Source organism: Lycorma delicatula, chromosome 10, assembly GCF_047948215.1.
Source record: "Lycorma delicatula isolate Av1 chromosome 10, ASM4794821v1, whole genome shotgun sequence".
Lineage (NCBI taxonomy): Eukaryota > Metazoa > Arthropoda > Insecta > Hemiptera > Fulgoridae > Lycorma > Lycorma delicatula.
Genome location: NC_134464.1, coordinates 60,943,754 through 60,971,476, shown reverse-complemented (window position 1 = coordinate 60,971,476; position 27,723 = coordinate 60,943,754). Strand labels below are relative to the sequence as shown.

The window sequence follows — 27,723 nt, the reverse complement described above, 5'->3', positions numbered from 1 at the left end:
TTCGGTCGTATTGGAAGCGGCGGTAGCACTTTAATTTGTGTAACACCCGTAGTTTCTTCACAAAAGGTATTTGAATCTTCCTTATTGTCTTTGATAACGTGTTACCAAATTTCTGATAAAATTTAATGCAGATTCTCTGTTCAACCAGTTTCAACGAAAACAAGTCAATTACTCATACGTTTTATTTTCACGACTGGTGAACAATGACCGGTTGCAACGGCAGCAAAACGGTGAATCAAACGCAACCAATACGAGTTAAGGTTACATTCCACTATGCTCTCCCTCCCCGCTGAAACTAGTGACTGCAATAAAAAATAACTTTTTCCCCAAACTTTGTATTACATGAAACAGCTTCTTAAAAAATACCGTATGGATTGGCAAAGAAAGAATGAAAAATATCTGTAATATATTGTTATTATTTAGTTCTGAAAAGGTTTTATATATATAAAAGAATATTAACAAGATTTTCAAAATATTTCATTCTGTTATGGCAATGTAATTTTAAATCTTCTTTCATGTTTATATTGGATAATTTTTTTTACATTATTCTTGGGTTGCATTCTTCTTGGGCGAATATTCTTCTTCCAAGTAATCTTTCACCTTTGCCTGAAACGAATAAAAATAATAAGAATCAATCTAAATATAATACTATTTTTGCTTATTGTATTTTGAAATTTTAGCTGCTATAGCGAACTTTTAAAATTCGTTCAACGCTAATTTTATAAGTTGACTATTATAAGCTAACGCTAATTTTATAAGTTGATTATTATAAGCCTGACCAATTGTCAATCATTTTTTTATAATTTTTTTTTTTTAATAGAAAATTTTTGATAAATTTTAAATATGTATTGAATATTAATCACCCCAAGAATAGATTTAGAGGATTTTTTTATTTAACGTAGAATTCGGTGATTGGTGTAGGTTTTAAATGCTTGCATATAATAAATGATATATTGTAACGATATTTTTATTTTCAAAGAATAACAAACAACAATCAAGAAAATAATAATGATATATATATACACGAGTATATATCAAGACCTTCATTTTCTTTTTCCTTATAGCCTCTGGAAATTCTATTTCAGATAATACTTCAGAGGATATGTATGAGTGTAAATGAAATGTAGTCTTGTACAGTCTCAGTTCGACCATTCCTGAGATGTGTGGTTAATGTGGTTATCTCGATTTCCAAATCAGCTGATTTGGGAAGACACGTTCACTACTAGACCAACCCGGTGGGTTTATGTCATCAAGACCTGCATCGTTTTTATGAATAAAATAACCATTTATATATCAAATATAGTATTCATAAAGTATAGCGACCTCTAAATAACATTTTAACAATTAAACTAGATAAATGGAATATACAAATGCTCTTACCTCGAAACGATATTTCTTTCGGTAAGAGGCCAACACACCCTTTAAAACTGGGACCACTAGTTGCACTAGTGGTCCCAGTTTTAAATTGAAAGGTTAGGATTTTAATAACCATTTTAACGGGTGTTGTAAAACAAAAATATGAACGTAAAACACTGTAGAATACCTTAATCAAAATAGCGGTTATTTATTATGTCTAGCATTTTATCATGTTTATTATGATTAGTTTGGAAATATTAACCACCCAATACTTTACCAAAAAAATTTTCCCTAATACACAAATCCTCTACAAAATTTCATTAAAATCGGTTGATCCACTCAAAAGTTATTAACGTATAAACCCATCACATACATAAGTTATTAGGTACGAATATTACCCCCCTACCTTTTTTTGTTTTTTGTGGTTCCTGGTAATGGAACCCGGAGAAGTGCAAAAATTCTCATACCTCATTTTTTGATTGATTACCGTATACCTATATTACCGTGTACCGATATTACCGCATAGCTGCTCTATTGTTATGCTGCCAGGAAATAAAATTATTGTTTGTGGATTTTCATAAATCTTTGACACATATAATTTCGTTACTTATAATAATTTAATTATATATATTCATATAATTATATATATGTTTTAATATAAAAATATTAACTTTAAGTTACCGGTTGTAATTAATTTTAATTACCCGGATATTTATTCTTTATAAAATTATTTCTTTCATTTTCAGTCATTTTCTTTTAATTTATTTTTTTATAAACATAGATTTCCTTTTAAATAAAGGGCGCAGTAATTAATAAGAATTATTTAAATTTAAAAAAAAATAATTTTTTTTTTCTTAATTAATTTCATAAAAACAAGTTTATACGAGATATCCAGTACATGATTACTATAATAAAAACCTTTGAATGTCTATTACGTATCTATATATAATCTATAATCTATATAATTGTATATGTATAAAATTAAATGAGAGAATTAATCGTAATTATTAGTCTAAAAAAAACATAAATCCTAAAGAAAATAACCTAGAGTGTTGATAAAATTTATATAAAGGTTAGCAATATACTTACAAATTCAGTATTTTTAAATAAGCATTGTATAAACTTAAATCCGAGCTCACAACCACTGTATGCAACGAAATTATCTGAAAAAATAAAATTAAAACTTATAATTATATCTTTATTATTACACGTGTTAATGCTAAGTGGTAATTAAAAAAAAAAATGAATGAAGTTATTTTGCATACTTAGTTACAATTCGAAATTTTAAATAAATTTTTTACCAAATTATCCAACATAAAACTGATTATTTTACACCGTAAGGTCAAAAGTAATATTAGTAGCCAGTATACAGGAGTTTACTAAACGGAATACTTTAATTATATTATTAACTTTTATTTATACGCCACACTAGAAATCTTGTGAATATTAGGCGCAAGTGAAAAAAATCTTCTACAATCACTTTAAATTGAATACAATTCAAAAATGTATTTTATTTTTCTGTCAAATAATTAAATAAATTGATTTTTTTTTAAATAAATTTTTGTAAGAATTTGCTAAGAAAATTAAAAAATAATACGATTCTAAATTATAATTTTCAATTAGTATTAAATAATCAGATGTTTCACCAAATATATTACATATACACATATGTAATGCCTATTAAATTACATTTACACATTTTTAAAAGTACATAAAATTTTACTTCTCTAATAATTTTTTTTAATTTTGTTGTTTTTATAATCATTGAATTGTAAAATGTTTTTACAATCAGGGTTATTAATTATTAAATCAATATATTTATATAATAAATTAATATATATTAATAAAAAGTTAAAAAAATTTCCCTTTAATATCCAAATATTTCATTAATTAAAATTTTAATTTTAATTTCGATTGTAATAAAAAAGGGAGTTGCAAAACTAGATATTACAGCAGTGCTTAATCCAAAATTACAACTTCCTACGGCTAATCGTTTTTGAGTTAGGCAAGATAAGTAGGCACATAAATATATACATACGTACGTACGTACAGACGTCACGCCGAAACTAGCCGAGACTAAGTGGATTTAGAGACGGTCAAAATGGATATTTCCGTTGAAATATGAAAACCGAAATGTTTCGCGATCACAATACTTCCTTTACTTCGTACAAGGAAGCAAAAAAAGGAGATGAAATCTGAAACCGATATTTTTCGCGATCACAATACTTCCATTACATCGTACAAGGAAATTGAAAACTACCCGATCCATCGCTACTAAATTTTTACCCATGTTTCTTGGCATAACTGAGAAAGTTTTTGGATATATTTCATCTTCGAAAAAATAAGTATATTTATATATATATATGTAGTAGTGGAGGTTTGCCGGTTGAAGCAAACACATTAATGAATTGTGAACTGTGCGTTTCTACCAATGTGTATACTGGGTTTGAAATGATTGATTGTAAACATCTAAATCCAATTTTTAGATTTTTTGTTTCATTCCGAGTTTCACGGGTTAAAATTTATTTTTGAATTTTTTTTGAAACCCTGTTTTTTTTTTTAATTCCCTAAAACAAAGGAATGTAATCTTCATGTCAATAAATCAATTTTTAGATTTTGAAATTCGACCTTGAAAGGGGATGAAGAAAGGTAAAAACATTTTTGAAAAATGATTGTAAATTTTCCCGATCCCGGCTATAGTAAATTAAATATTCAGTAGATTTGGGCTTGCAAGTACTCTTGAAATAAATATTTAAAAACTATTTTAGGGTTTTTTTTTTAATTCCGATTATTTTAAGGGGTACGAAATTATTCGACGCTGAGGCTCAACCACCACAACCACTGCCACCGTTACTGTATGTGTGACTGGTTGCACCTGTCTCCGGTTACGTGATTAATAAATATAAAATAAAAAGATCGACCGTTACGGGAAACGCAATAGCACAGACGCAGCTTCGTCTGCGCTATTGTGTTTCCCGTACGGGGAGCTGCTAGTTTTATATACGATAGGAGGGGAACATCGTGAGGAAGGGAGGATAATATGTAGCTATCGATCCGATTGATTTTGACTGTAGATTCAGTATTTGCATCGGTGTCGTCCCAACTATGCCAGGCTTATTACTTTGAGATGTAAAAAGAGGGCGATAGACGACTCCCGTTAAAGCACAACAGGCCCCAAGGAACGGGGGTATTGTGGCGACCGGAACGTCACTAGGCGGGTGTCTTCCCCTACGGGGTTGGGATGTAGATTCAGTATCAATAGATCAGGTAGCTGTTGAAGACCACCAGGTTGGTCTACTGGTGAACGCGTCTTCGCAAATCAGCTGATTTCGAAATCAACAGTTCCAACGTTCAAATCCTAGTAAAGGCAGTTACTTTTATACGGATTTGAATACTAGATCGCGGATATCGGTGTTCTTTGGTGGTTGGGTTTCAATTAACCACACATCTCAGAAATGGTCGACCTGAGACTGTACAAAAATATACTTCACTTTCGCTCATATATATCATCCTCATTCATCTGAAGTAATACGTGAGGGTTTTTTCCGGAGACTAAACAGGAAGGGAAAAAGTGGCTGTTGAAAACAATTTTATTATAACTAATGTAATACAGTCTAAAATTTACGTACGCTAATCACCTCGTTTAACTATAAGTAATTGGTATAATAATGAAAACTAATTATAGGTTATAATATAGAATAAAACTGCATATAAATATATATTTTTTCTTTTATTTTGCTAAAGAATTAAAATATAATTAATGAATTAAATATATAATTAATGTAAAATTCGATAAGAATTTCATGCAATTGTGATTAAAATGTAGGAAAAACTGTTCAACTTTATTAAATGCTTTCCTAAAACATAAAAAATAAAAAAAGAATTTTGTTTTCAAGAAAATTACTTTTAAAAAAATTTTCTATTTATGCTCGGTTAAAATAGAAAACGAGGGGCGCGCTTTCATATACAACAACTTCATAATTAGAGCGCGCCCCACGCGTTTTTTTTAGTTATGCAAAAATAGAAAATTCTTTTTAAAAGTAATTTTCTTGAAATCAAAATTATTTTGTACTTTTTAGTTTGAATTCTTTTCTTTTTGTTATTTATTTTTTGTATAAAAGCCTTTTTTTTTACTATTATTTGATTGAATTTTTTGTATTACTTTGTTATAAGGAAATAATGAAATGTTCGGTGCAGTCTAAAAATTCTTTGAAATTCGAAAATAGATTACTTACTTTCTTTTTTTATGCAGTTTGACGTAATTGAAATCATTATATCTACTATGGTTTTATCTTTTATAAGCTCTTCAGAATACGCAAAAGTAGCCTCTAAATTTATTTTGTCATCTTTCAACTGCAACAAAAAAAATATAATTTTTATCCCTACTTGCCTGTAATATTATATGTTTTATATAAAATATTAGCGGACCCGACAGACGTTGTCCTGACGCGGCATTATTCTGTAATAAATGCACACACATAAATATAAGTAACTTAATTAAGTTAAAATTAGCAGGAATGTGTTCTAAATCTCATTAAAATGACTATTAGTATGATATTATCAGTTTGTGATTGTTGTATTATTGTAATGGGTTTATTGATTAATTATGTGTAGTATGGTTAATATTTATTTTCACTAAATATTGAGATGTCAGATGAAAATTGAATTAAAAAATCGAAACGTCGTAAAATTAATAATTAGTGTAATTAATAAATTTTCATCCACATTACTACTAATTTTCACTGAACATCATTCTAAAAAAGTACCTCCTACATATTTTTTTTTTTTAATTTAATAATTTTGATGTTTCATAACCATATAACAGCTTAATTAATCAATTAATAAAAAAATTAAAGCACTGTAAAAAAGCAACGTAGTTAAAATTTTAGTCGAAATTTTTATCATTTTTCTCATTCTTTATTTTAACATCTATTTTACCAAATTTTAGATAATTGTAAATTAAAAATAATTTTAGAAATTTTTTATAAAATTAATCAGCTAAAACATTTTAAATTAAATTTTTTAAATGTACTTTAAACTATATTATAAGTAACTTATATTTTAATTTTATAAATGTTATAATTTATTTTACAAACTTAAATTGTTATTTTCAAAGAGCCGTTCAATACTTCATAAGTTGCATAGAATCAAATGAGAACTGACAATTTAAATTTGTAGGTTAAGTTGATTGTTATTGAATGCACGTGTATACATCATTAAAATTCATGAAAAATCATGTAAAATACTCATTTCAATACTGCACCTTACAAATTTGCACAATATACATTTTTTAATTAAACTTTAAAATGTTATTTCAATAAATAATAATAGAATATAATATTCTCAATAAGCGCGCAATTCTAGCAGACTCGGCAATGCTTTCGCTATTGCTAGATGTGAGTATACATACAGATTAAATGACAACAATTGAAAGTTTCATAAAACCTTAAAAAACTGAACGTTAGCAATTTAATAAAATTTAAATTTTTAGGTCAGAATGTAAATAAATCCAAATGGCAAAACAACATCACTACCTATCGGATTTAATTCACACCACTCTCTAATCACCGTATTCGATGGAAAATAATTTTTTAACGAAAAGTGTTGTGGCTGCAAAATCATTACAATTAATACTGAACATTAAGAAACTTACAAAACATTACGGAACCTTATAAAATATCACCTTTAACTTTATAAAATTCAGAATGTAAATAAATCCAGTTGTTAGAACAGCACTACCTATCGGATTTAATTCAAACTATTCTCTAAATACGAATTTTAATGTAAGAACAACACTAAGCCACGACCCAAGTAACTGATATGCGAAAAAGCAACAAAATAAAAAAAATTCCTAGAATCCGATCGCAGCACCAACTACCGGGTTTGACTGATAAACCAAAAATTAAAAAAAAAACTTCTAAAACGCGATCGCAGCTCTGCCTACCTGACCCACACGCTGCCTACCGCCCTCCCACACGCTGCCTACCGGACTCAATTGTGAACCTTAACCATCCCAAGATCAACAACACATAAATAAATTAAAAAAACATTTTCACTTCAATACTGTGTACCTTACAAATTTTCACAATGTATATTTTTTAATTACATTTTAAAACGTTATTTCAATAAATAATAATATAATATTTCTCAATACGCGCACAATTCTAAACGCGATCGCAGTGCTGCCTACTTGTTACTTAATCAGTTGTGATTGGTCGTTGTGTTTGACAGCGGCCATCTTGCATTGATCTGATTGGTTTTCCTTTGTTTACATTTCCAACTGATTTATTAGCCTCTTATTTATTAAAAAACTGTTTTCTCGCGATTTTTTGTAACACAAAATTACGAAATATTTTTCTCAATTTGATCGCAGCACCAACTGTTGGGACAAACTAAAATTAAAATAGAATATTATTGAATATTCGATACTGCGATGGTTGTGCAGTCTGCCGGATCCAATGTAAAACATTCCAAAATCAACAACTACTTATAAATAAAAAATTAATTAAAAAAACATTTTCCAGTGGACCAAATTGTGAATCTAAATCATTCTCGAATCCCCTTGAACAAAAACACAAAATTTCATCAAAATCAGTCCAGCCGTTTAGGAAGACTTCACTTTCATACACACGCACACAAGAAATATATATATATATATATAAAGATATGTTCCAGTTTTTTTATCTGTATTGAAAATTTAAACTTAGAATTATCTGGATCTATTTTTATATAATTTTCAGTAATATACATTATTTGTAGGAAAACTGCATTTTTTATTATTTTTATAAAGTTTAAAATTTTTTGTTGATTTTGACGGTTATATGTTTTTTGGTTCAGGGTTCATTTTAGAAAAAAGAAAATATTTACGATATTAAAAAACTTTTCCATGGTACATGTTACCATGGAAAAGTGTTTTAGTGTTACCAGTGTTTTCTCTGGTACATGGTTACAATTTTTAACTAATATCTAATTCAGTATAGAAACCTAATTTTTTTCTATCAGATGTTACTAAAATATAGCTCTTTAAAAGTAATACTCTTCTTTCGTAAACAATTATAAGTTATTTAATGTTCTGATCTATGTTATTGATATAACACGCAGAGTTTCTACTTTAAATAAGTATTACTCACCAAAGTTTAGAAAACTCAGTTGATGGACAGGACGGGAATCGATTGCAGGTACGGGAGGAATGACATGAAGAATGTCAACATAAAGATATCAGTTACAATCTTGCCAGAAGAAGAACAAATAGCCGCCAAAATTAAATTTGTAAAAAAGGGCAAACTAAAGAACCTAACGATGTTACGTACCTAAAGACATTGATGAAAAGGTGCCCTGTGTTTTATGCGTACATTATAATACGTATGTAATCAGGTATTATTTTTTCTTTATTTTTTGTATATGTTAGAATAATAATGACAAAATACTTTCCAAGTAAATGTTGGGCCAAGAACGTGAGGCGTTTGGTTACGCAACAACGTAGGCTAAATATACATATCGTCGCAGGGTATCGTACGATCAGTGCCGAGGCGGCATCGGTTATAGCTGGAGTACCGCTCATAGACTAACAAGCGCAAATGAGAGCTTCAATAGTGGCTAGACGGGACAGAAACGAAGCAATTGACGGTCTCTAAATGGCTTGGCGTGACATATGGCGAGATTCTGATAAAGGAAGGTGAACCTATGGGCTCATAAGCGATGTCAGGAACTGGGTAGAGCGGAAGCATGGTAACACAGGGTACGAATTTACCCAGTTCCTATCTGGATATGGATGTTTTCGGGTCTATCTGTACAGGATGGGCAGATGCCATACAAGTCGCTGTCACGATTGCGGCGGACTGGATACAGCAGAGCATGTGGTGTTTTTTTTTTGCCCTAGATGGCGCAACTTAAGAGTAGTGCTCGAGGATCAGGGTGTGGAGAAAGCCAACAATATAATCGAGGTGATGCTCAGCAATAGCAACAAGTTGGAATGTATCTTGACTACTATCACATCAATAATAGGAGAGAAGGCCAATGAAGTGAGGCGACGACAGGCTAAGCAGATGCGGATCTATAGAAAAGTGGTGATCAATGACTGGTAATCAAGGGAGGCCAGCGTCCCTTGATCACCCAAGGGATGAATGGCGGGGGCTCCTCGGAGTCGTCGCTCGTCGATCGTCCCCAGGGGACGCCTTCCGGTCATACGGATTCGGATAGTAGAGTGCCATACATACCGTATGGCTTAGATGCGACCCCTCCATGATAGGAGGGGAGTTTTTTTAGCGGGTGAGAGCCCCGCACTGCCGTCAGTGCGGACCTAACGGCGGCTGGCACAGCTTTTTTCTACCCATACGACGAAAAAAAAGTAAATGTTGATAATGGTTGTTTTTGTACAAAGTAAGATGTTCTGTTCCAGTTTTCTTTATTTGTATTACTTTTAGTCACAGTGATTTTAGTTCTCTTATACGTTGTGATCATTCTGTATGTTTTTTGTTAAATTGAAATTTGTGTTTCTTAGCATTTTTATGCAGACCAATTTACTAAAAGTGGTTTGTTGTTTTTACTTTGCAAAATAATGTTGGCTAGTTTTTGTGAAACCGTTTTGAGCAACCAATTATTGCTGAAAATTATTTTGGTTAGTTTTTATTCTTTATCTGTGTTACTTTTAGTTACCATGATGTTAATTTTTATACAATAAACTTATTAAATATTGTTGTTTTTTTTTCCTATTGTTGTGTTTTGCAATGTAATTTACTGAAACAATTGCCTGATTTTAAATGTATATTGTAAAAAAACGTTATTGAACAATAAACTTTAAATATGAATGCAATAATAAATAAAAAATTCCCTTTCGGCACGCCGGAAGACAGAGGTAGATTTTACCGGTGTTAAGCAGGAGATAAAAAAATTTATATTTTAACGTTAACAAAAACTTCAAATTTACTCAATACAACAATGGTTGCATGTTAAAAAAATTTCACATGCTTAGGGTACAACAAGCCCCATCTTCTAACAATTCCAGCAATATTTTGGTCATCCGTTGCCTTAAGGGTTGATTATATCAAATATTGTTTCAGAGAAAAATTTTAGGTAATGTTTAGAGGACTAACTCCCACTTTAAACCGATTCGATACTTTGCCTAATAAGGGAGGTATGATTTTTTTGTGTTCTTATCGCCATTTTTTTCCACCCCCTGGGCCAATATTTGATGATTTCAGAAAACTTTACTTACATAAGTTTTAGGCGCTTATCCAAAAACTAGTAGAAACATTAAATGAGTTCGATATTTTACTTAACAAGAAATTTATAGCGATATTCTGTTGTTTTTTTCGAAAAAGCCCCCCATTTTCACTCCGATGGTCCGATTTTGCTCGTTTACGAACTCGACCGAGATTTTGAGACGAGTTATTTTTAATGAACAATCTAAAAGTGATTGGCGCGAAATTACGGCAGTTATCTTATCCACAAGGAAGTGAAATAAATATATATATATATATAAACGTTTGAGCTGACGGTGGTTTTGGAATTTGGGGGTTGTGAAACGCGAAGATATGTCGAGATTTTCCAGAAGTCGAATCATGGTACCCATTACAATATTACAATAATTATAATATTACATTCTTATGAAATCTACCTAAAAGTCGTGAGTTCGGCAGTTATGCCGAAGTTTTGCTTGAGACAGCGAAAAAAATAAAATATGTACTTATATTTTGCAGAGTAAACGGCAGTAGCATAACATTATGAGAGTTAGGAAATTTTTACTAAATTGGTCAGGAAAACGAGTCTTAAAATTCGGTGGGAACCCTGTTTATGTTTAAATAATTTACTCGTTTGATACGTACATCTAGTTTTTCTATCTAACCTCTCCTATTATTTTCAGCCTTTTCTACCTAACACTCCCAGAATTTCCCATAGATTTCGTGCGTGCAATTTATCTACAGATTCAATCGATCGGTTTTTTTTTAAAACGTTTGTTGCTAACTTCGTTACATTAATTCCATATGACCAGTAATTTTTTGTTTAATTTCCTGGTTCACCGTTAAGTATTGCTTCAGAGGATGAGATGAATGATTTGTAGCGTGTGTGAAAATGCAATGCCTGACCGGGATTTGAACGCGGGACCTCCGGATGAAAGGCCGAGATGCTACCACTCGAGCCACGGAGGCCGGCATATGATCACTAATTAGATACACTTTGATCGGAGTGTGTTTATTTTTTATATATTTTATAAACGTTTATCTTGTGAAGAAAAACAAAAAACTATTATTTTTGTTATGTATGTATATATATGAGACGAAAGGGTCTATGTGTTATAAGTTTGTCTTGTTGCAGGATCGTGCGCGCACGCGTTGTAGAACCTGCGTCCGTTTTATATATATGTATGTGTGTGTGTGTGTGTGTATGATTAAGTTAAGTGGATTATTGAACTACCATTAGCAGTGGTAATTCCCATACAACCAGCCATGTGGTGTGCAAACATAAAATAACCCAACAACCTTAATAACTTCATTAATTTTTGCAAGATTTTTTTTATAGCATGCGTTTCGACGGGCTTAGAATGTTTTATTATAAATTCTTGTTCGATCGGGTGAAAAAAATCAACTGGAAATCGTTCAATTTCTCAATACTTGTAAATGCGACAAAGTATAGGCTTATTATTCTTGAGAATACTTGTAAGGAAGGTTTGTCTTCATTCACGACTTTATTAAACGTGGGTATTTTACGTTTTATAAACTTTCTAAAAAATCCTTTTTCAGTACGAATAAATTTTTACGTATCTTAAAAAGTTACTCGTATGATTTAGTGATAAAAAGAGCATTCAAACTTTTATTATTATGAAAATAATGTAACTTAAAATTATAGTGGTATTTTATTAAATTATAACTAGAGTATTTTGGTATGTAATGTAGATAACTTACACAGCCAATTTGCCGGAGACCGCACGTGACGTAACACTGTAAAAAAACACAAAGTTATGAAAGTTATATATTTTACAAACATTTAATATATACTGTATTATTAAGAGAGTTGTCAGTAACATAACTTATTAATTTGTTATACGTCATAGCGTGTCGGAATACTGGACACGGTTAGCAGTAGCCTCTCATCTTAGAGGTTAATATTCCAGGCCCGCCGAAATTGCTATACCTTTGATTTGTAGACAATATTCGCGGCTATCATTCTGTTGTCGGGTACTATTCGATAACATACCTTGCCATTGTAAAATGTAAATATATCTGCGTAACATTCGTCATAAGAATTCGAAATGCAACCCCAAACGCGTTCCGAACCGAGGAACCTGCTCTAGATTTGTGAAGCGATCGAAAAAATCCATTCGAATCCATCCATCAGATCTTAAATATAGGTTACCTTATTTTATAGTTAATTCTATAGAACGGATTTGTTTTTCAGTAGTATTTCTGACCACCTTTATTAATAAAGTTGTATATTTGTTATATATATATATATATATATATATATATACTCGTATAAATATGAGAATTATGAAATCCATCTTTAATTCACTACTGAAGATTTTATGTTACAACTAGATAACAAATTTAATGAAATTAGAAGATTAAAAGGATATAACATTAAACCTCTAGAACAGGAAGGTTTGAAAGGAAATCCATAATTTTGGAATACATTAAGTAAGCATTCACGATACGTTTCGGTAATATATTTCAACTGGAGCGAGTTCGACTGCTTAAGAAAAGTTAGTTAAAGCTCTACTCAACTCGTCAGAAAAACCATCTTCTTAACTGTATTATACTAACTAATGCAAATGAAAGTCTTAAAATTGGCAGTATTTCCAGTTTAGTATACTTTTTTGTTTTATATATATATATATATATATATATATACTTATTTATTATACTATATATTTATTTACTATTTATTTACTATATATTTATTTATTTGTTTCCTTCTCATTGTGACAGACGCTAGCTAGTTGTTTCAACTATCTTAGATAAACTATCACTATTCCTTTCGAATATGATTCAAACCTTGAAACAGCATAACCGTGGATTCTCTAATTTCTGTATATATTTTAATACATTGAATAACGACTTAAAAATTTACCCAAAATGTATATTGCATCCATAATTCTATAAAAAAAAACTTTAACCTGTCGATAACGAAAAAACTGGATAGAAGGATTCCATATTTTCATTTTATATCATAAGTGTGCTGAAAACGATTAATTCAATAGCGTTGTAAGCTAAGATATTAAACCTGTATACTATTTACAAAAGAGACATAACTAATTTACCCACCACTGAATGTCCGTTTATTTTTAGAAAGTTAAAGAGGTTCTTTTCATTACAAATACTGTATTTTATTTTTCAGTGAACAGAAAAATTTTTCAGCTAGCCAAAAATTTGAAGTGCTAATTTTTAACATAAATACATGGAATTTTATAATTTGATCAAACTACACACACGGGTATCGTAGATAATATCAGTAAACTGCATTATAAAAGTATGAGGTGTCTGAGAATGGTAATGAGTCTGATTTATTTACTTACCAAAGTTTTTATTTTTTTCAAACAACAATATTATCCCCTTCAGAGTAATCCCCTTGGGCAGCTATACACTGCCCAACTCTTTATCTCCTTTTTTTCATTTAAATATAATTAACGTCATATTAATAACAACGATTTATTAATAATTAAGATCTGATTGTAAAAAAATGTACAATAAATATTAATTAAATAATAACAATGAAAAATATGATCTCACAAGAATCCTCACACGCTCAATGTTTTCGTCAGATTTTGATGTTGAAGTTCACCCTGAGCGAGGTTGATCTTCAACATGTTCTCGGTCTTCCAAAAATGATTTGTGCCACCGGAAAACTTATGCTCTTGATAAGCAATGTTCCGCATAGTGCTATTAAAACCTTTCAACGGTCACACTCGCGGATTCCCGAAGTTTAACACAAAACTTGACTTAACAACGTTGCTTTAAATTCCGATGCTCCGTTTTCGTAACATACAACAAAAACACAACTTTACTGATGGCGCTGTCAAAAATAATGTGTTGGCTGAACGGAGTTGAAAATCATACTGAGCATGTGGAAGGGATGAAAAAACCGATATAACACAGACTGGTAGACACAGCGTTGCCAGATCGCTCGCAACCAACTCATTACTTTTCTCACACACCTCGTATGCTAATTTTGGTGTCCTTTTAAGATTGGGGAAATATTCTGAGACGACTATGACTCTATTTTCTTCCTCCATGTTTATAATTCAGTACTTTTTGGGTAGTTTTCTTGGTTGTAACATTTTAGTGTTTTCAAATTATTGTTTTAGATACTTTTTCTCTTTTAAATTACTCTTCAATATTGAAAACAAAATTTAATTTTTACCAACGATTTCATGAACACTTGTCTCTGAAAGTTGAATTCCGAATGAAAGTTAGAGCATTTATAAGTATTCCGAGAAGCATTACTATCCTATGCTATCGATAGAGTTACCCGTATTTTCTCTTACCACAATTTCCTGGATATTTCAATTGTTATCGGCAACCAAATTAGGGAAATGAATGATTTTATATTTTAAGGAAATTCAAATCCTTTAAAAATGATTTTCCTAGTTACTTTATTATGAAGTATATTTAATTTACCTTTCCATCTTCAGTAACCGGCAACTCATCACTCTCGATTAACTTCTTCTCCTCTACAATAAAAAAAAAATAATAATAATAGAAAAAATTAATATTAAATAATAACCTATTTGTTGCATGATGGAAAGCATTAACTACATTAAAACTCGCTTACACTCACGCGCACGCAGACACGCAGACAGAGTGTAAGAAGAAGTATGAAATAATTAAATATTCGATTTTGATCACTTTAATAATCATAATAACCACTGTATTAATTTTTTTTTCTCAGCTTTACGATTCTTGATTTGACAATTTAAAATCTACTGTCTATTTGTATTGTAGAATTGGTTGGTGTTGCCGGTATTACTCGATAAAAGTTACTTCAGCAGTTAAATCGTTCGGCGGCACCGAAAATTTCCTAAAACAATTAAGAAACAACCGCTCCCCCAGAACTATCGCTGGGATCCACTGCTCGTCTCGCTATCCTTAGTAACAAAGGAACATTTTACCCCTTTACTAAAACTATGATACATATCGAAGTATCCAAATGTTCAGCAGAACCGTTCCATGTTCCTTTGGATATGTATTCCTTAGTCTTACATACCTGAATTAATTCCGATATTCACATTAGTCGATGCCCACATAACTCAAAAAAAAAAAAAAAAATAGAAATAACGCTACCTCGTTTTTAATGTAGTGTTAATATGTTTTTGAGTATGAAATCTTTATTTCGTTGTTTTAGTAAACTGGATCAATTCGATGTAAACTTAATTAAAACAATAAAGAAATTAACTTACAGTTCCTATTTTGTGAATAAATCAATAATAAACTAGTAGTATGGAAACCTCAGGTTCTGGATCAGGCCAACCAGTCCTGAGCACAGGCCAGTGATCCAGAATCTGAGGTTTTTTCACGGAGAGCACTGCCACTTTCCACTTAAATTCTCACCATGCAAGCGTCTATCTGCTGCAAAAAGCATACCAAAACGCGACTCTGTTTTCTTCAATTATAGATCAATCATTGTCTTCAATAAATTGATCCAGAACCCGAGGTTTTTATCACTTTTAAATTAATTTATAAACGGACATCATTACTTTCAGCGAAAGCGACATCAAAGCATTAAACCCGAGTAAATTATTCAATACATTAAAGAAGATTGTGCCAGTATAACAACAATAACACATAATTGTTAAAATTAGATTTCATTATAACAAGATCATGAATTTTGAACGAATTGACAATGCTAGTAAATTAGTATTTTGTTACAAAAATCTCTCTAACAAGAATGATTTAACTACATTTTTAGACAATATAAAAGATGATATTGAACAATTACATAAAAAATATACTTCTAATCCATTTACTATGCAATTAATGTGTGAATATAATAAAGATCTATTAACTCATATGGAAAAAATCTTTATAAATCAATCAAATTGGAAAAAATAAAACTTTTCGTAGAAAATAAGTTGTCTATTGAAAGCGCTTTTGATGATTTAATTGAACAATATTTTGAAATGAAACACAAACTAAATAAAGAAATATCTGTTTCTGAATTGATGTTGCATATTCAAATGCCAGATACAAAACAAGCATTAGGTGGTTCTTTAATGAAACACTCGTGGAATGTTGGTGAAAAAAATTTGTAGATATTTATGAATTTTTAATGGATATGAAAGATGTAAACTTATGTTTGACGAATATACAAACGGTATCGGTGAAAAGTTTGTGGGTTTAGTACGATTAAATAAAGAAATGACAAATCTTGATGTAAACATTAAAAAACATATAGAGAATAAAAAATTGAAACTTGCAGATGCAACTGTTGAATTTATGAAAGATTCCCTGGAACCTCTTAAAGAAAAAATTGCCATGTAATAACGATGAATTAAACGGTCGCATTGCAGAAGATCTCATCGCGAACCTAATTAAATCCATTGTCGGGGATGATTCGAGAAAATGAAATGACTAACTTAAAGGTACTCGATAAACCATGAAATATTTTGGTGCCTCGAATTCGAGTGACCAAATGATTCGGTTTCTTCCTAGTTAAAAGCCGACATTTAAATATGAGCTTCGGCTTCTTCCTAGTTAAAAGCCGTAATATCAATAGTCTATTTACATTAAAATTACATTTTTTTATATATAGACATGAAGAAAAAAGGCGAGACCAAGACTAAGAAAAAAGGTCGTGGTATTATTGGTTCTATGGTGAATAAAGCTGTAGATTAATTACTAGTTGAACCGCATTTACCAGGTTACAATTATTGTGTTCCTGGCACGAAATTGGATAAAAGATTGAAACGTGGGGATAAAGGCGTTAATAAGTTGGATGATGCTTGTAAATTACACGATATTGCCTATTCGAAATATTCAGATACAAAAACCAGAGCCCAAGCCGACAAAGCACTGGCTGAGAGAGCTTGGGAACGTGTAATTGCGCCGGATAGTAGTTTGACTGAAAGAGCGACTGCCTATGCTGTAACAAACGCGATGGAATTATAATTTAAATTCGGGGGTTGACTAAAATTAAAGAAAAGTGGTGGAGGAGTAAAAAAAATAATCGATTCAATGCCGAGGCGTGCTTTATATGACGACTAATTGAAAGAGTATGCAAAACGATTGAAAATTCCACATTTCGGGGGTGTTTTTATGTTTGACGCTTTACCAAAAAAGATAGGAATAATTGAATGTGCTATTGTCAATTTGGACTTTTCAATAGGTAATGGTACACATTGAGTTTGCTTTAGAAAAGTTGATAATAATGTAGACTATTTTGATGGTATAGGAAACGTACACCCAGCTCCAGAATTGATGAATTATTTTGGAAAATCTAATGTAACGTAAAATTACAACAGATATGAAACCGATGATGATGTAATTTGCGGTCGATTGTGTTTAGAATTTTTATCCGAATAAATTGTACCTTTTAATTTTTATTTTTCTCATTTTAGACATATCGTGTTTGTTGTCGATTGATGGAAACGATTCGTTGATTAAAAAAACATTTTTTCCTCCAATAGATCTTTCAAAAGACCAATATGAATTTAGCTTAAAATGGTTGATGACGGCCAACACTATTCCAAATGTTGAAGAAAACAAAAATAGTAAATTGTGTTTTGCGTTTGACAAAGACGTTAAAAAAGATGAAAATAACAATTATGAATTTACAAAGAAAAATTTCGTAACAATACCGACGGATAGTTATGAAATTGAAGATGTTGGTGAATATATACAAAATGAAATGAAGAAAATTGAAGAAAGGCGTTATAATGTGAAATTAAAAGCACCGTGTGGATAGATTTTACAGATACAGATTCAAGTATTGGCAGTCTGTTGGGTTATGGGGCTCAAACCTAATCAAACACATCATTCAGATCGAATAATAAATATCGCTCCTGTAAATGTAATACGTGTAAAATGTAATATTATTATGGGTGGAGATAAAAACGAGAAACAAGATTGCATTTTGTATGATTTCCCACTGAGTGCCGATCCTGGTGAAATGACTGAAGTATGTCCATTTTATATTACATTCGTACCAATAGATGAAAAAGAAATTACCAACTTGATAATGGAATTGACCGATGAAAACGATCAGTTGTTAAATTTACGCGGCGAACGGGTAAGCATGTCGTTCGTATTGAGAGAATGTAAATAAATTGTTGCAATTTGATTTTTTTCTTTTCATTAGAAATGCCATATAAAAGTGATGACGATGACGATGATGTTAAAAAAACATATAAACTAACAGAGGAAAGCATTAAGAAATTGAAATCTTTAGAATTTGAAAACGTCGGTGGAAAATTATAAAGCACCAATAAGTTGTTGAAATGAAAAATATTTTTTTCTTATATAGAGATGAATTGTTTAAATGTTAAAAAAGTCGCGTCTACTGACAAATCGTTAACATATAAACAAATACATAAACACACCCCATTTGAAAACAACTTTAAAACGGGTGATAGAATTATAATAAGAATAAATCAACCGGACGAGTATACTGTTCCGGGTGACAGTTTTCTACGTATTCGTGGTAAACTTGTTGATGAAAACAATAAAAAGTCAACATCAGAATTGGTTAATTTTGCCGGCGCCTTTCTATTCGATGAGATAATGCACGAAAAACTTAAGCGTGACCACTATTATGAAAAATGTAATGTCAACAACAAGCAATTCGATTCTATTGTTGGAACAAGCCGGGTGGGTTACTGGTATAAATAAAATTAATATAGACGAAGATGGGACGTTTCATTCCCCTTTCAATGTTGTTGGGTTTTGCCGAAGATAATAAGAAAATAATTATAAACAGGCAAGAATTGTTATTGAAACGCACTAGTGATGATGTAAACGCTATACTGGCCACGGTTTTAGATCATAAATCTAGACTAGAAATAACAGATATTGCATGGCTTGTACCATATTTAAAGGTATCGAATCAATATCAGTTGGAATTGACCAAATTGAGAGAAAAAATGACGAATTGCGTATACCGTTTAGAAGTTGGGAAATTCATCAGAATCCAATAGTCCCACAGACAAAATCTACGGTTTGGAATGTAAAAACATCATCACAATTGGACAAACCTAGATACGTTATTGTAGGATTTCAAACCGATAGATTAAATAAAGCTACAAAGAATGCGTCGGAATTTGATTCGTGCAACGTTAAAAATATAAATTCAAACTGTTATCCATATGAGGATTTAGAGTGTGATCGAATGTTGATGTACAAAATGTTTATCGAGTTTAAACAATTCTATAGTAAATTGACCGATTCGCCACATACGTTTTCAGATTATAAAACAAATATCCCTTGTACGTGATTGATTGTTCATGACAGGTTGAATCAATAAAAATGGGCGTTATTGATTTGAAAATTAACATTGATGTTCAAGAGAATTTTAAACCAAATACAATCGCGTATTGTTTGTTAATATATGAAAATGTAGTGGATTACTCACCTTTAACCAGCAAAGTAATTAAACAACCTTCGTAAGTAGAATCTTTTCTTTTTGCTTTCGCTGAAAGTAATGATGTCCGATTTTTAAATTAATTTAAAATTGATTAAAACGGTTAACCAAGCACATGTTCATTTTATTTCAGCATCAATTTCAATAAATGTTGTGAAAAGGGCGTAACTCGAGAACGATTGGACTTGGGCACTTTGCCCAAGTCCAATCGCGAATGCCTTTCAAAATCGCGTTAAAAATGGGCTAGGACGTACCGTTTTCTAGTCACGCCCTTTTTTTTTTTAAATTAAAATTTTTGGGTTTAAAATTGGTGCTCGATCATACCTGAAGTTCTCGACTAATTAGCACCCGTGAAAAGAGGCTTTAACTGGAAAGTGGGCGGTGCTCTCCGTGAAAGAAAACCTCGGGTTCTGGATCACTGGCCTGTGCTCAGGACTGGTCGGCCTGATCCAGAACCTGAGGTTTCCATACTACTCCAGATCATTATCATCGCAGGTCCACTAACGACGGGTAACAGGAGTGCTTTAACCGTAAGTTTTAATAAAAATTACTTTTTTAAAGTTATTAATTTTAAAGAATAAATGATGAGAAAATTTTCTATACAATCAAAAAGTATGTGCATCGATTTAGTTGTTCGTTGCACAACAAAAAATTTGAGAAGATTTTATATATGTGGCTCCATACCAATGTCTACTCGATTTGAGGCGCAAGATCGAAACAGCTGTAGCTTCCATTACTGAAGATGCCATTTAAAGCATCGCACAAACTGTCCTATCGGTTGGATGTGTGCCGCGTGACAAAAGTATATTAAACAAGTGTAGGAAAAAACTGTAGGAGTTACTCTATCTTTTTATTTGTTATTTATTACTTTGGTAATAAATAATTTATTACTGTAAGTGACCCAAAACTTAGTTGTATATACCTGTTCTTTATGACAACTTTATTTATAATTTTTTCGCTTACCTGGAGTTATCTTCTTTATTTCATTCGCACAACCTCTCTGAATTTTTTCTGTGTAATGTTTTGGTAATCGGGCCTAAAACAAAAATTAAATAATTGAATTTTTTTCTGATAATAGTTATTACTGGATGAATAATTGATTATAATTTTAGACATCAATTTCCCCTCCAAAATAAGTTAGCATTACTAGATCAGCATTAACTATCGAGATTTTTGATTTTTATATTCAACTTGATTTATTATTCATTACTCATTTAGTACACTTTACCGCTCCTATACTGTTGCTTATTTTTCCTGTTTACACATTTTTTTTCTCAGGTTTTTCAAGGTTTCATTTACGTATTTTTTAGCACAGTGCATAAAAAAACGTTGTGGAAGAATTCCTAACGCGGTTGTTTGCGCCTTTTTTTAATTCAAGCTTTTTTTACGTACTTGGTAATTAACAAAACGGAAATAAAGAGGCACTGCTATTCCAAAATTAGTCTTCTTTTTTTATACGGCTTTTTAGTTATTCTACAGTAATATTTTCCTTTTCCAATTAAGTGGAGGCAGCGAATTTTAATATAATGTTTCAAAAGAGCGAGAGGAAGATTAATTTGTTTTGCACCGGTTTGTCTTAGTGTTTCTTATAGTTATTACCTGTCTGAAGCTCTTAAAATAGAACCGTCTAATCAGAATTGCTTTCTCTTAAGATTAATTATATTGTCCCTGTTATCGAAACAGAGTTAGAGTTTACGTGTCACTCGTAAATAACTCATATTTTATTAGGATTCGGGTGATGATTCGGGCCACTTAATTCTTCTCGAATTGAAAACGGCAACGAAACTAAATTTCTTAGTAAATATGGAATAAATCCCTTATTTTAAGGCATTTTTTCTCAGTCGCATGAGAATCGTTATGCTGTTTTTCGGGAATGATTTGCGATTCATGTCTGGTCGCCTATAATCAATATATTATGAATATAAAAAAATGATAATAAAAGGTATTTCTTTTCGAGAAGTATCTTAAAAGATTAATTTTTATCAGGTTAGTTTTAAACTTTAGGTAATTTAATGATGTTGGGTAGTTTAGATATTTCCCGTTTAAATATAGAATAATCTGTTTAACCTTGAAAGGCTGATGTATAAGTCCTTTGGTTCAGCATGAGCAGTTCAATCTCAGCATCGTAAATAAATTTTAAAAAAGTAGTTTGGGTGAGCCACAGAGTTTGTGTGTGTGTGTGTGTGTGTGTGTGTGTGTGTGTGTGTGTGTGTGTGTGTGTGTGTGTGTGTGTGTGTGTGTGTGTGTGTGTGTGTGTGTGTGTGAGCGCACGCTGTTGTATCTATATGAAACTCCTATAAATAATACAGAGTGAGGAACATAACACCGAACCCATATTGAAACCGTTATCCAGCACTATTTATGAAAGACTCTCCCGTGACTAGTGGATGTATATATTACTACTGATTGTTGCTGCCGTTTGTAAGTTGGTTACGTGTCAGTGCAGTATTGTGAATACAGTTGTGTTTGTGTAAAATGCGTTATTCAGTCCAGGAGAGGATAGCTATAGTTGAGGCCTAAATTCGTTCCCGATCGTTTGAAAAATCACGTCAAGTATTCGAAGAAAAATTTCGGAATTCCTGTATCACACCGAAGAGTAGCATACACGCTTTAGTTAAAAAGTGACGTACAACAGGTTCGGTTTCAAATGCAAAACAAAGTAGGCAACCTTCCGTTAGGACTCCACAGTCTATTGCCGATATTGAAAGAATTACTGCCAGTCCAAAAAAAACACTACGCAAGTTATCCCAACAATCTGGTGTTAAATACACATCTTGTCGTAAAATACTTCATGAATTAAAATTGAAACCATACCGCGTTACAACTGAAGGAGACAAACAAGCCGAAAAGACTTCATTATTGCAAATCGCTTCTCGAAAACATTGTAGCTGGACAGATAGTCCGGACGTCTTATTTCATGTCAGACAAGGCATGGTTTCACATATCCGGCCATGTTAATTCGCAGAACATGAGGTTTTGGATGGCGAGGAATTCTCACGAGATATTCGAGCATCTACTTCTCGATGAGAAAAATTGGTGTTTGGTGTGCATTTCCTGTAAAATTATAGTGGGATCAATATTATTTGACCGAACCGTCAATACACAAGTTTACCACAAGTATTACATAATACACAAGTATTGATGGGTAAATGTGAAAATTCAACGAGAAATCAAAGTAATTGGCAACAACGTTTTGCATCAGACGACTCTCACTCATTATGATCACTTGAGCACAAAAGTGCATCGATGCCCACGGTGGACATTTTGAACATTTTTTGTAACAATAAAGTAACTGTAACATTTAAATTACGTTTTATGTCTTCTTATTTAATTTATCCGTATCATTCATAAAATTTCATTCCAACATACTATCGATGCTGCAGCAGTTACGTTATGGGTTCGGTTTTATGTTGCTCACTCTGTATTTCTAAAATGGCATTTTATTAACAAAATGACTTAATTTAAAAAATAGGAATTTTATTATTTTCAATTATTCTGGTAAAATTACTTACTGGTAATAATAATTAATAATTTAGAAAAATCTTGTTTCCAAATTTAAGAGTGTTTTTCTTTTATAAAGAAAAATTACTTTATAAAAATTCAGCGGGAAAATTATACTTAAAACGTTCTTTACACGCATTTTAATTCAGTTACTTTTTTTTTTAATAGCATGTTTTTTTCCGAAAATCACTTTTTTTTTCTTTTTTTTTAGGTATTATTTTTTTAATTATTAACATTTAGTTTTTAGTAATTTTTAAATATCATAACATAACCTAAGGTTTTTTTAAGTTAGGTATTTTTTAGGCATTTTCACACACGCTACAAATCATTCATCTCATACTCTGAAGCAATACCTAACCGTGGTCCCAGTTGTTAAACAAACAAAAAGAAAGAAAGTTTTTTAGGTTAGGTTTAAACAGCGGATAAGGTTGTTTACAAAATAAGGTAATTCTATGATACCCAATTAACAGTTAATTTGTTATATTAATTTGTTTTAACTTATTATTTTTCTTTGTTCAACCTTATACACATCATATATATATATATATTTTTTTATTTTATTTTATATATTTATACTGGTGGTCGGATAACTCATGAGACCCAAAATTATTTCTTTATTCTGAATATTTCGTTGAATGTGGACATCACGTAACTTCCTTGTATAAACCGCCTATTAAATAACGTATACACATTTTTTTTTAAATGAAATCTACATAAAATTTTATTTCATTAATAACTCGTAATTTTTTTTACAATCTGAGGTTAATAATTAATAATTATATTTAAATTTAAAAAAAAAAAAAAGTTCAAATAAACTTTTCCTTGTGATATCCAAATATTTCATTAATTAAAATTTCATTTGGCTATAATTCAGGGAACCAATGAAAGTAAGTATCACTTGTGGTATATTGTTGAAAAGCTCTCAATGATGGCTTATTACTTCAGTTAAGAAAAAGTCCAAAATCCAAATTTGTTTGAATTTTGGACTTTTTCGTAGCTGCAGTAATAAGCCCTCATTGAGAGCTTTACAGATATATGTCGTCATAAGTGGTACTTATTTTCATGGGTTCCAGTATTATAGCCAAATAAAATTAAAATTATTGAAATATTTGGATCTTACAAGGGGAAGGCACATCGATTCAAATCCGACTTTACCTCCATTTTTTTAATTTTAATATATTGATTTATTAATAATTAACGTCTGATTAAAAAAACATTTTTTAATAAATAGTAATTAACTAATAACAATAAAAAATATATAAAAACATCAGAAATTATTAATGAAATAAAGTTTTATGTTCTTTACATTTAAAACAAAAAAGGAAATGAAGTAGGATTCGAACCGATACTACTTTCCCCTTGTAAGAACCAAATATTTCATTAAGATTTTATTTGGCGATAACTGTAGAACAAATGAAAATAAGTACCACTTATGATATGTCGTTGAAAAGCTCTCAATGAGGATTTATTACTGAATTAAGAAAAACTTCAAATGTTTTGGATTTTGGGCTTTTATGGTCAAGTCGATTACAATCAAAAGAGGAGGTGTACAATTAGTTGGTTCAGCAGTCCTAAATCCAAAATTTCAACATTCTACACCTAATCGTTTTTGAGTTATTTACGCACACATCTACCTATAGACGTCACGCTGAAAATAGTCAAAATGGATTCAGGGATGGTCAAATGGAAATTTCCTTTGAAATCTGAAAACCAAAATTTTTCGCGATCACAATACTTTCTTTACTTCGTATGAGGATGTAAAAATCTATATTTATCAATAACTGCTAATTATTTTAATTGTCCCAAATTATTTTTATTGGTAACTGGTCCCTGGTTATTGAATTCACTGCTGTAACAATTCGATTTTGCAGATCTTGAAGAGTAACAGGCTTAATTGGTAAACCCACCGGGTTGGTCTAGTGGTTAACTCGTCATCGCAAATCAGCTGATTTGGAAGTCGAAAGTTCTATGGTTCAAATCCTGGCAAAGGCAAGAATACCGTTTTTACGGATTGAATACTAGATAGTGGTTACCAGTGTTCTTTGGTGGTTAGAATTCAATTAACCACGCATCTCAGGAATGGTCGAACTGAGACTGTACAAGACTACACTTCATTCACATTCAGACATACCATCCTTATTCATCCTCACAAGTAATACCTTATGGAAATTCCGAAGGCTAAACAGAAAAAAAGATCGTAACCCTGAAGTAAAAGGTTCTATTTATATATATAATTTTTTTTTTTTTTGTATATATTCTAACGGCGACATATTACAAAATAGAATTTAAATTAGTGTTCTGGTCTAAAGTAATAAAAAATATTATTACATTTGCTACTTAAAAATTAAATTATCTATTTAAAAATTAAAGAGATTAAACATTTCATTTAATAGAAGGTAATAATATTAAAAATGCCTATCTTATAAAAACAAAATTTATAAAAATACGAATAATGCCGTTTTAATGGCACGATTATGTAAATTATAATCTGAAAGACACGTTTAAATTTAATATTATAATACAATACGAATAGGACAGAGCAGCTTGCACTAATATCAACGCATCACTTTATATTTAAATGAATTGAATAATTTATTATTATATATATATTATTGTTATTTAATAATTAAAGATCCTATGTTTAATATAACGAGGTCGTGGTTTTAAATGGACTTTTATTCAAAATCAGTAAAAGATCTTTAATAATTAAAAGTAAATTATTGTTTTTATTTTTACGTAAAATATCAACTTTTCAAACCGAATGTATTATTCAATTTTAAGGGGTTGTAAATGGGTAAAACCCGAAAAATTATATAATAGTTTATTCATTTTATTTTTGGACAATTAATGTTTCATCTCATCCGAAAATCGCAGTCCATTTTGTTACCCGCCAAAATCGGACCATGGGAATTGTAATGGGTTTCTTTTTGAAAAAAACAAAATATAACTATAACTTTCTTTTTAGTAAAACTTTATTGCTTATCACTTATTCCTATAACTTTCTTATTAAGTAAAATATCGAATTTGTTTAAAGTTCTTACTATTCTTTGAATAAGGGCCTAAAACTTATCTCAGTAAAGTTTTTTGATATCACCAACCATTGGTCCAGGGGTGGAAATAATTGGGTTTTGAAGACAAAAAATATTATACCTCCTTAATAGGTAGGTACAGTATCGAATCGATTTAAACTGCCAGTTTATGTAAAGATGGGCTTGTCGTATGCTAAACATGTGACATTTTTTTCACATGCAGTCATTGTAGTATTGAGTAAATTTGAAGTTTTTCTTAATTTTAAGATGGAAATCTTTTTTATCCTCTATTTAGCCCCAATGAAATCTACCTCCGCCTTCCGGCGAGCTAAAAGGGAATTTTTTTTACAAATGAGATGTAATTTGTTCAAAATAAAATGCTTAATAAATTTTGTAATAAGTAAAAATTTGATGAAACAAATAGTTATTAAAATATTGAAGATTGACAAATTAAGATGGCCCCCATTTTGAAAGTTTTGAAGATGACATATTAAAAATTTTGTATTTTTTAGAAAAGACACTAGTCTTAGATTAGGCCAATTTAACGTAGGCTTACCAGTTCCTTAGAAATAATTGTTTTGTTGAAAATCACAAAATGGAGTCCAGAAGGAAAACAAAGTAAAATAGGATATGTTGATATGAACTTTTTTTGCTCATTTTGGTTTCCTGAATTAGTACCTGAAATTTGAGGAATACGTCCCGGAACAACCCGAATTTTATGTTTTTAGAGAACTATACTAGTATATATGTTTATGTATCTTCTACTATAATTTATATAATTCATTGTCTACAAAAATGTTGTATTAATTACATTTATTATTTTACTTACATTGCTGCCATGAAAACTCAGAAAGATAACTGCAAAAATAAAAAATATAGTCATCATTTTTTAATTTCTTTTATGAAGATTCTATAAAATTTATTCTCGTGAAAACCTAAAAACAACTACTTTCTCTTCTGCTATAATCCTGTATTTATATGCAGAAGTAGTTGCTTATATACGGTATAGTGGAGGAAATATTCTTGCAAACATTTATTTTTGAAAGGTGTGTTTTTTTAGTTGACGTATCTCCTTATATTTAATAAATATATTTGTTTAATATAAGATTTTATATATATATATATATATATATATATATATATATATATATATATATGTGTGTGTGTGTGTGTGTGTGTGTGTGTGTGTAAATCTCATATTTAAATAAAGCTTTCATACATAAATAAATACTTTTTTTATTTAAATTAGTATGATTATAATTATGAAAAC

General features: G+C 30.6%; 1 protein-coding gene and 1 long non-coding RNA gene across 2 annotated transcripts in view; one reads left to right on the top strand and one right to left on the bottom strand.

The window, feature by feature from the left end:
• The window catches only part of LOC142331105 (uncharacterized), a 222,281-nt gene that overhangs the window by 84,179 nt on the left and 110,379 nt on the right, over positions 1-27,723 (top strand). The window lies entirely within an intron of this gene.
• LOC142331260 (uncharacterized) lies at positions 419-27,405 on the bottom strand. Its single transcript, XM_075377025.1, has 7 exons — positions 27,283-27,405; positions 20,887-20,959; positions 14,970-15,022; positions 12,258-12,293; positions 5,592-5,709; positions 2,446-2,519; positions 419-606 (listed from the first exon to the last, which is right to left on the bottom strand). The coding sequence occupies exons 1-7, from the start codon at positions 27,337-27,339 to the stop codon at positions 544-546; spliced, it is 474 nt and encodes a 157-aa protein (XP_075233140.1). The 5' UTR covers positions 27,340-27,405; the 3' UTR covers positions 419-543.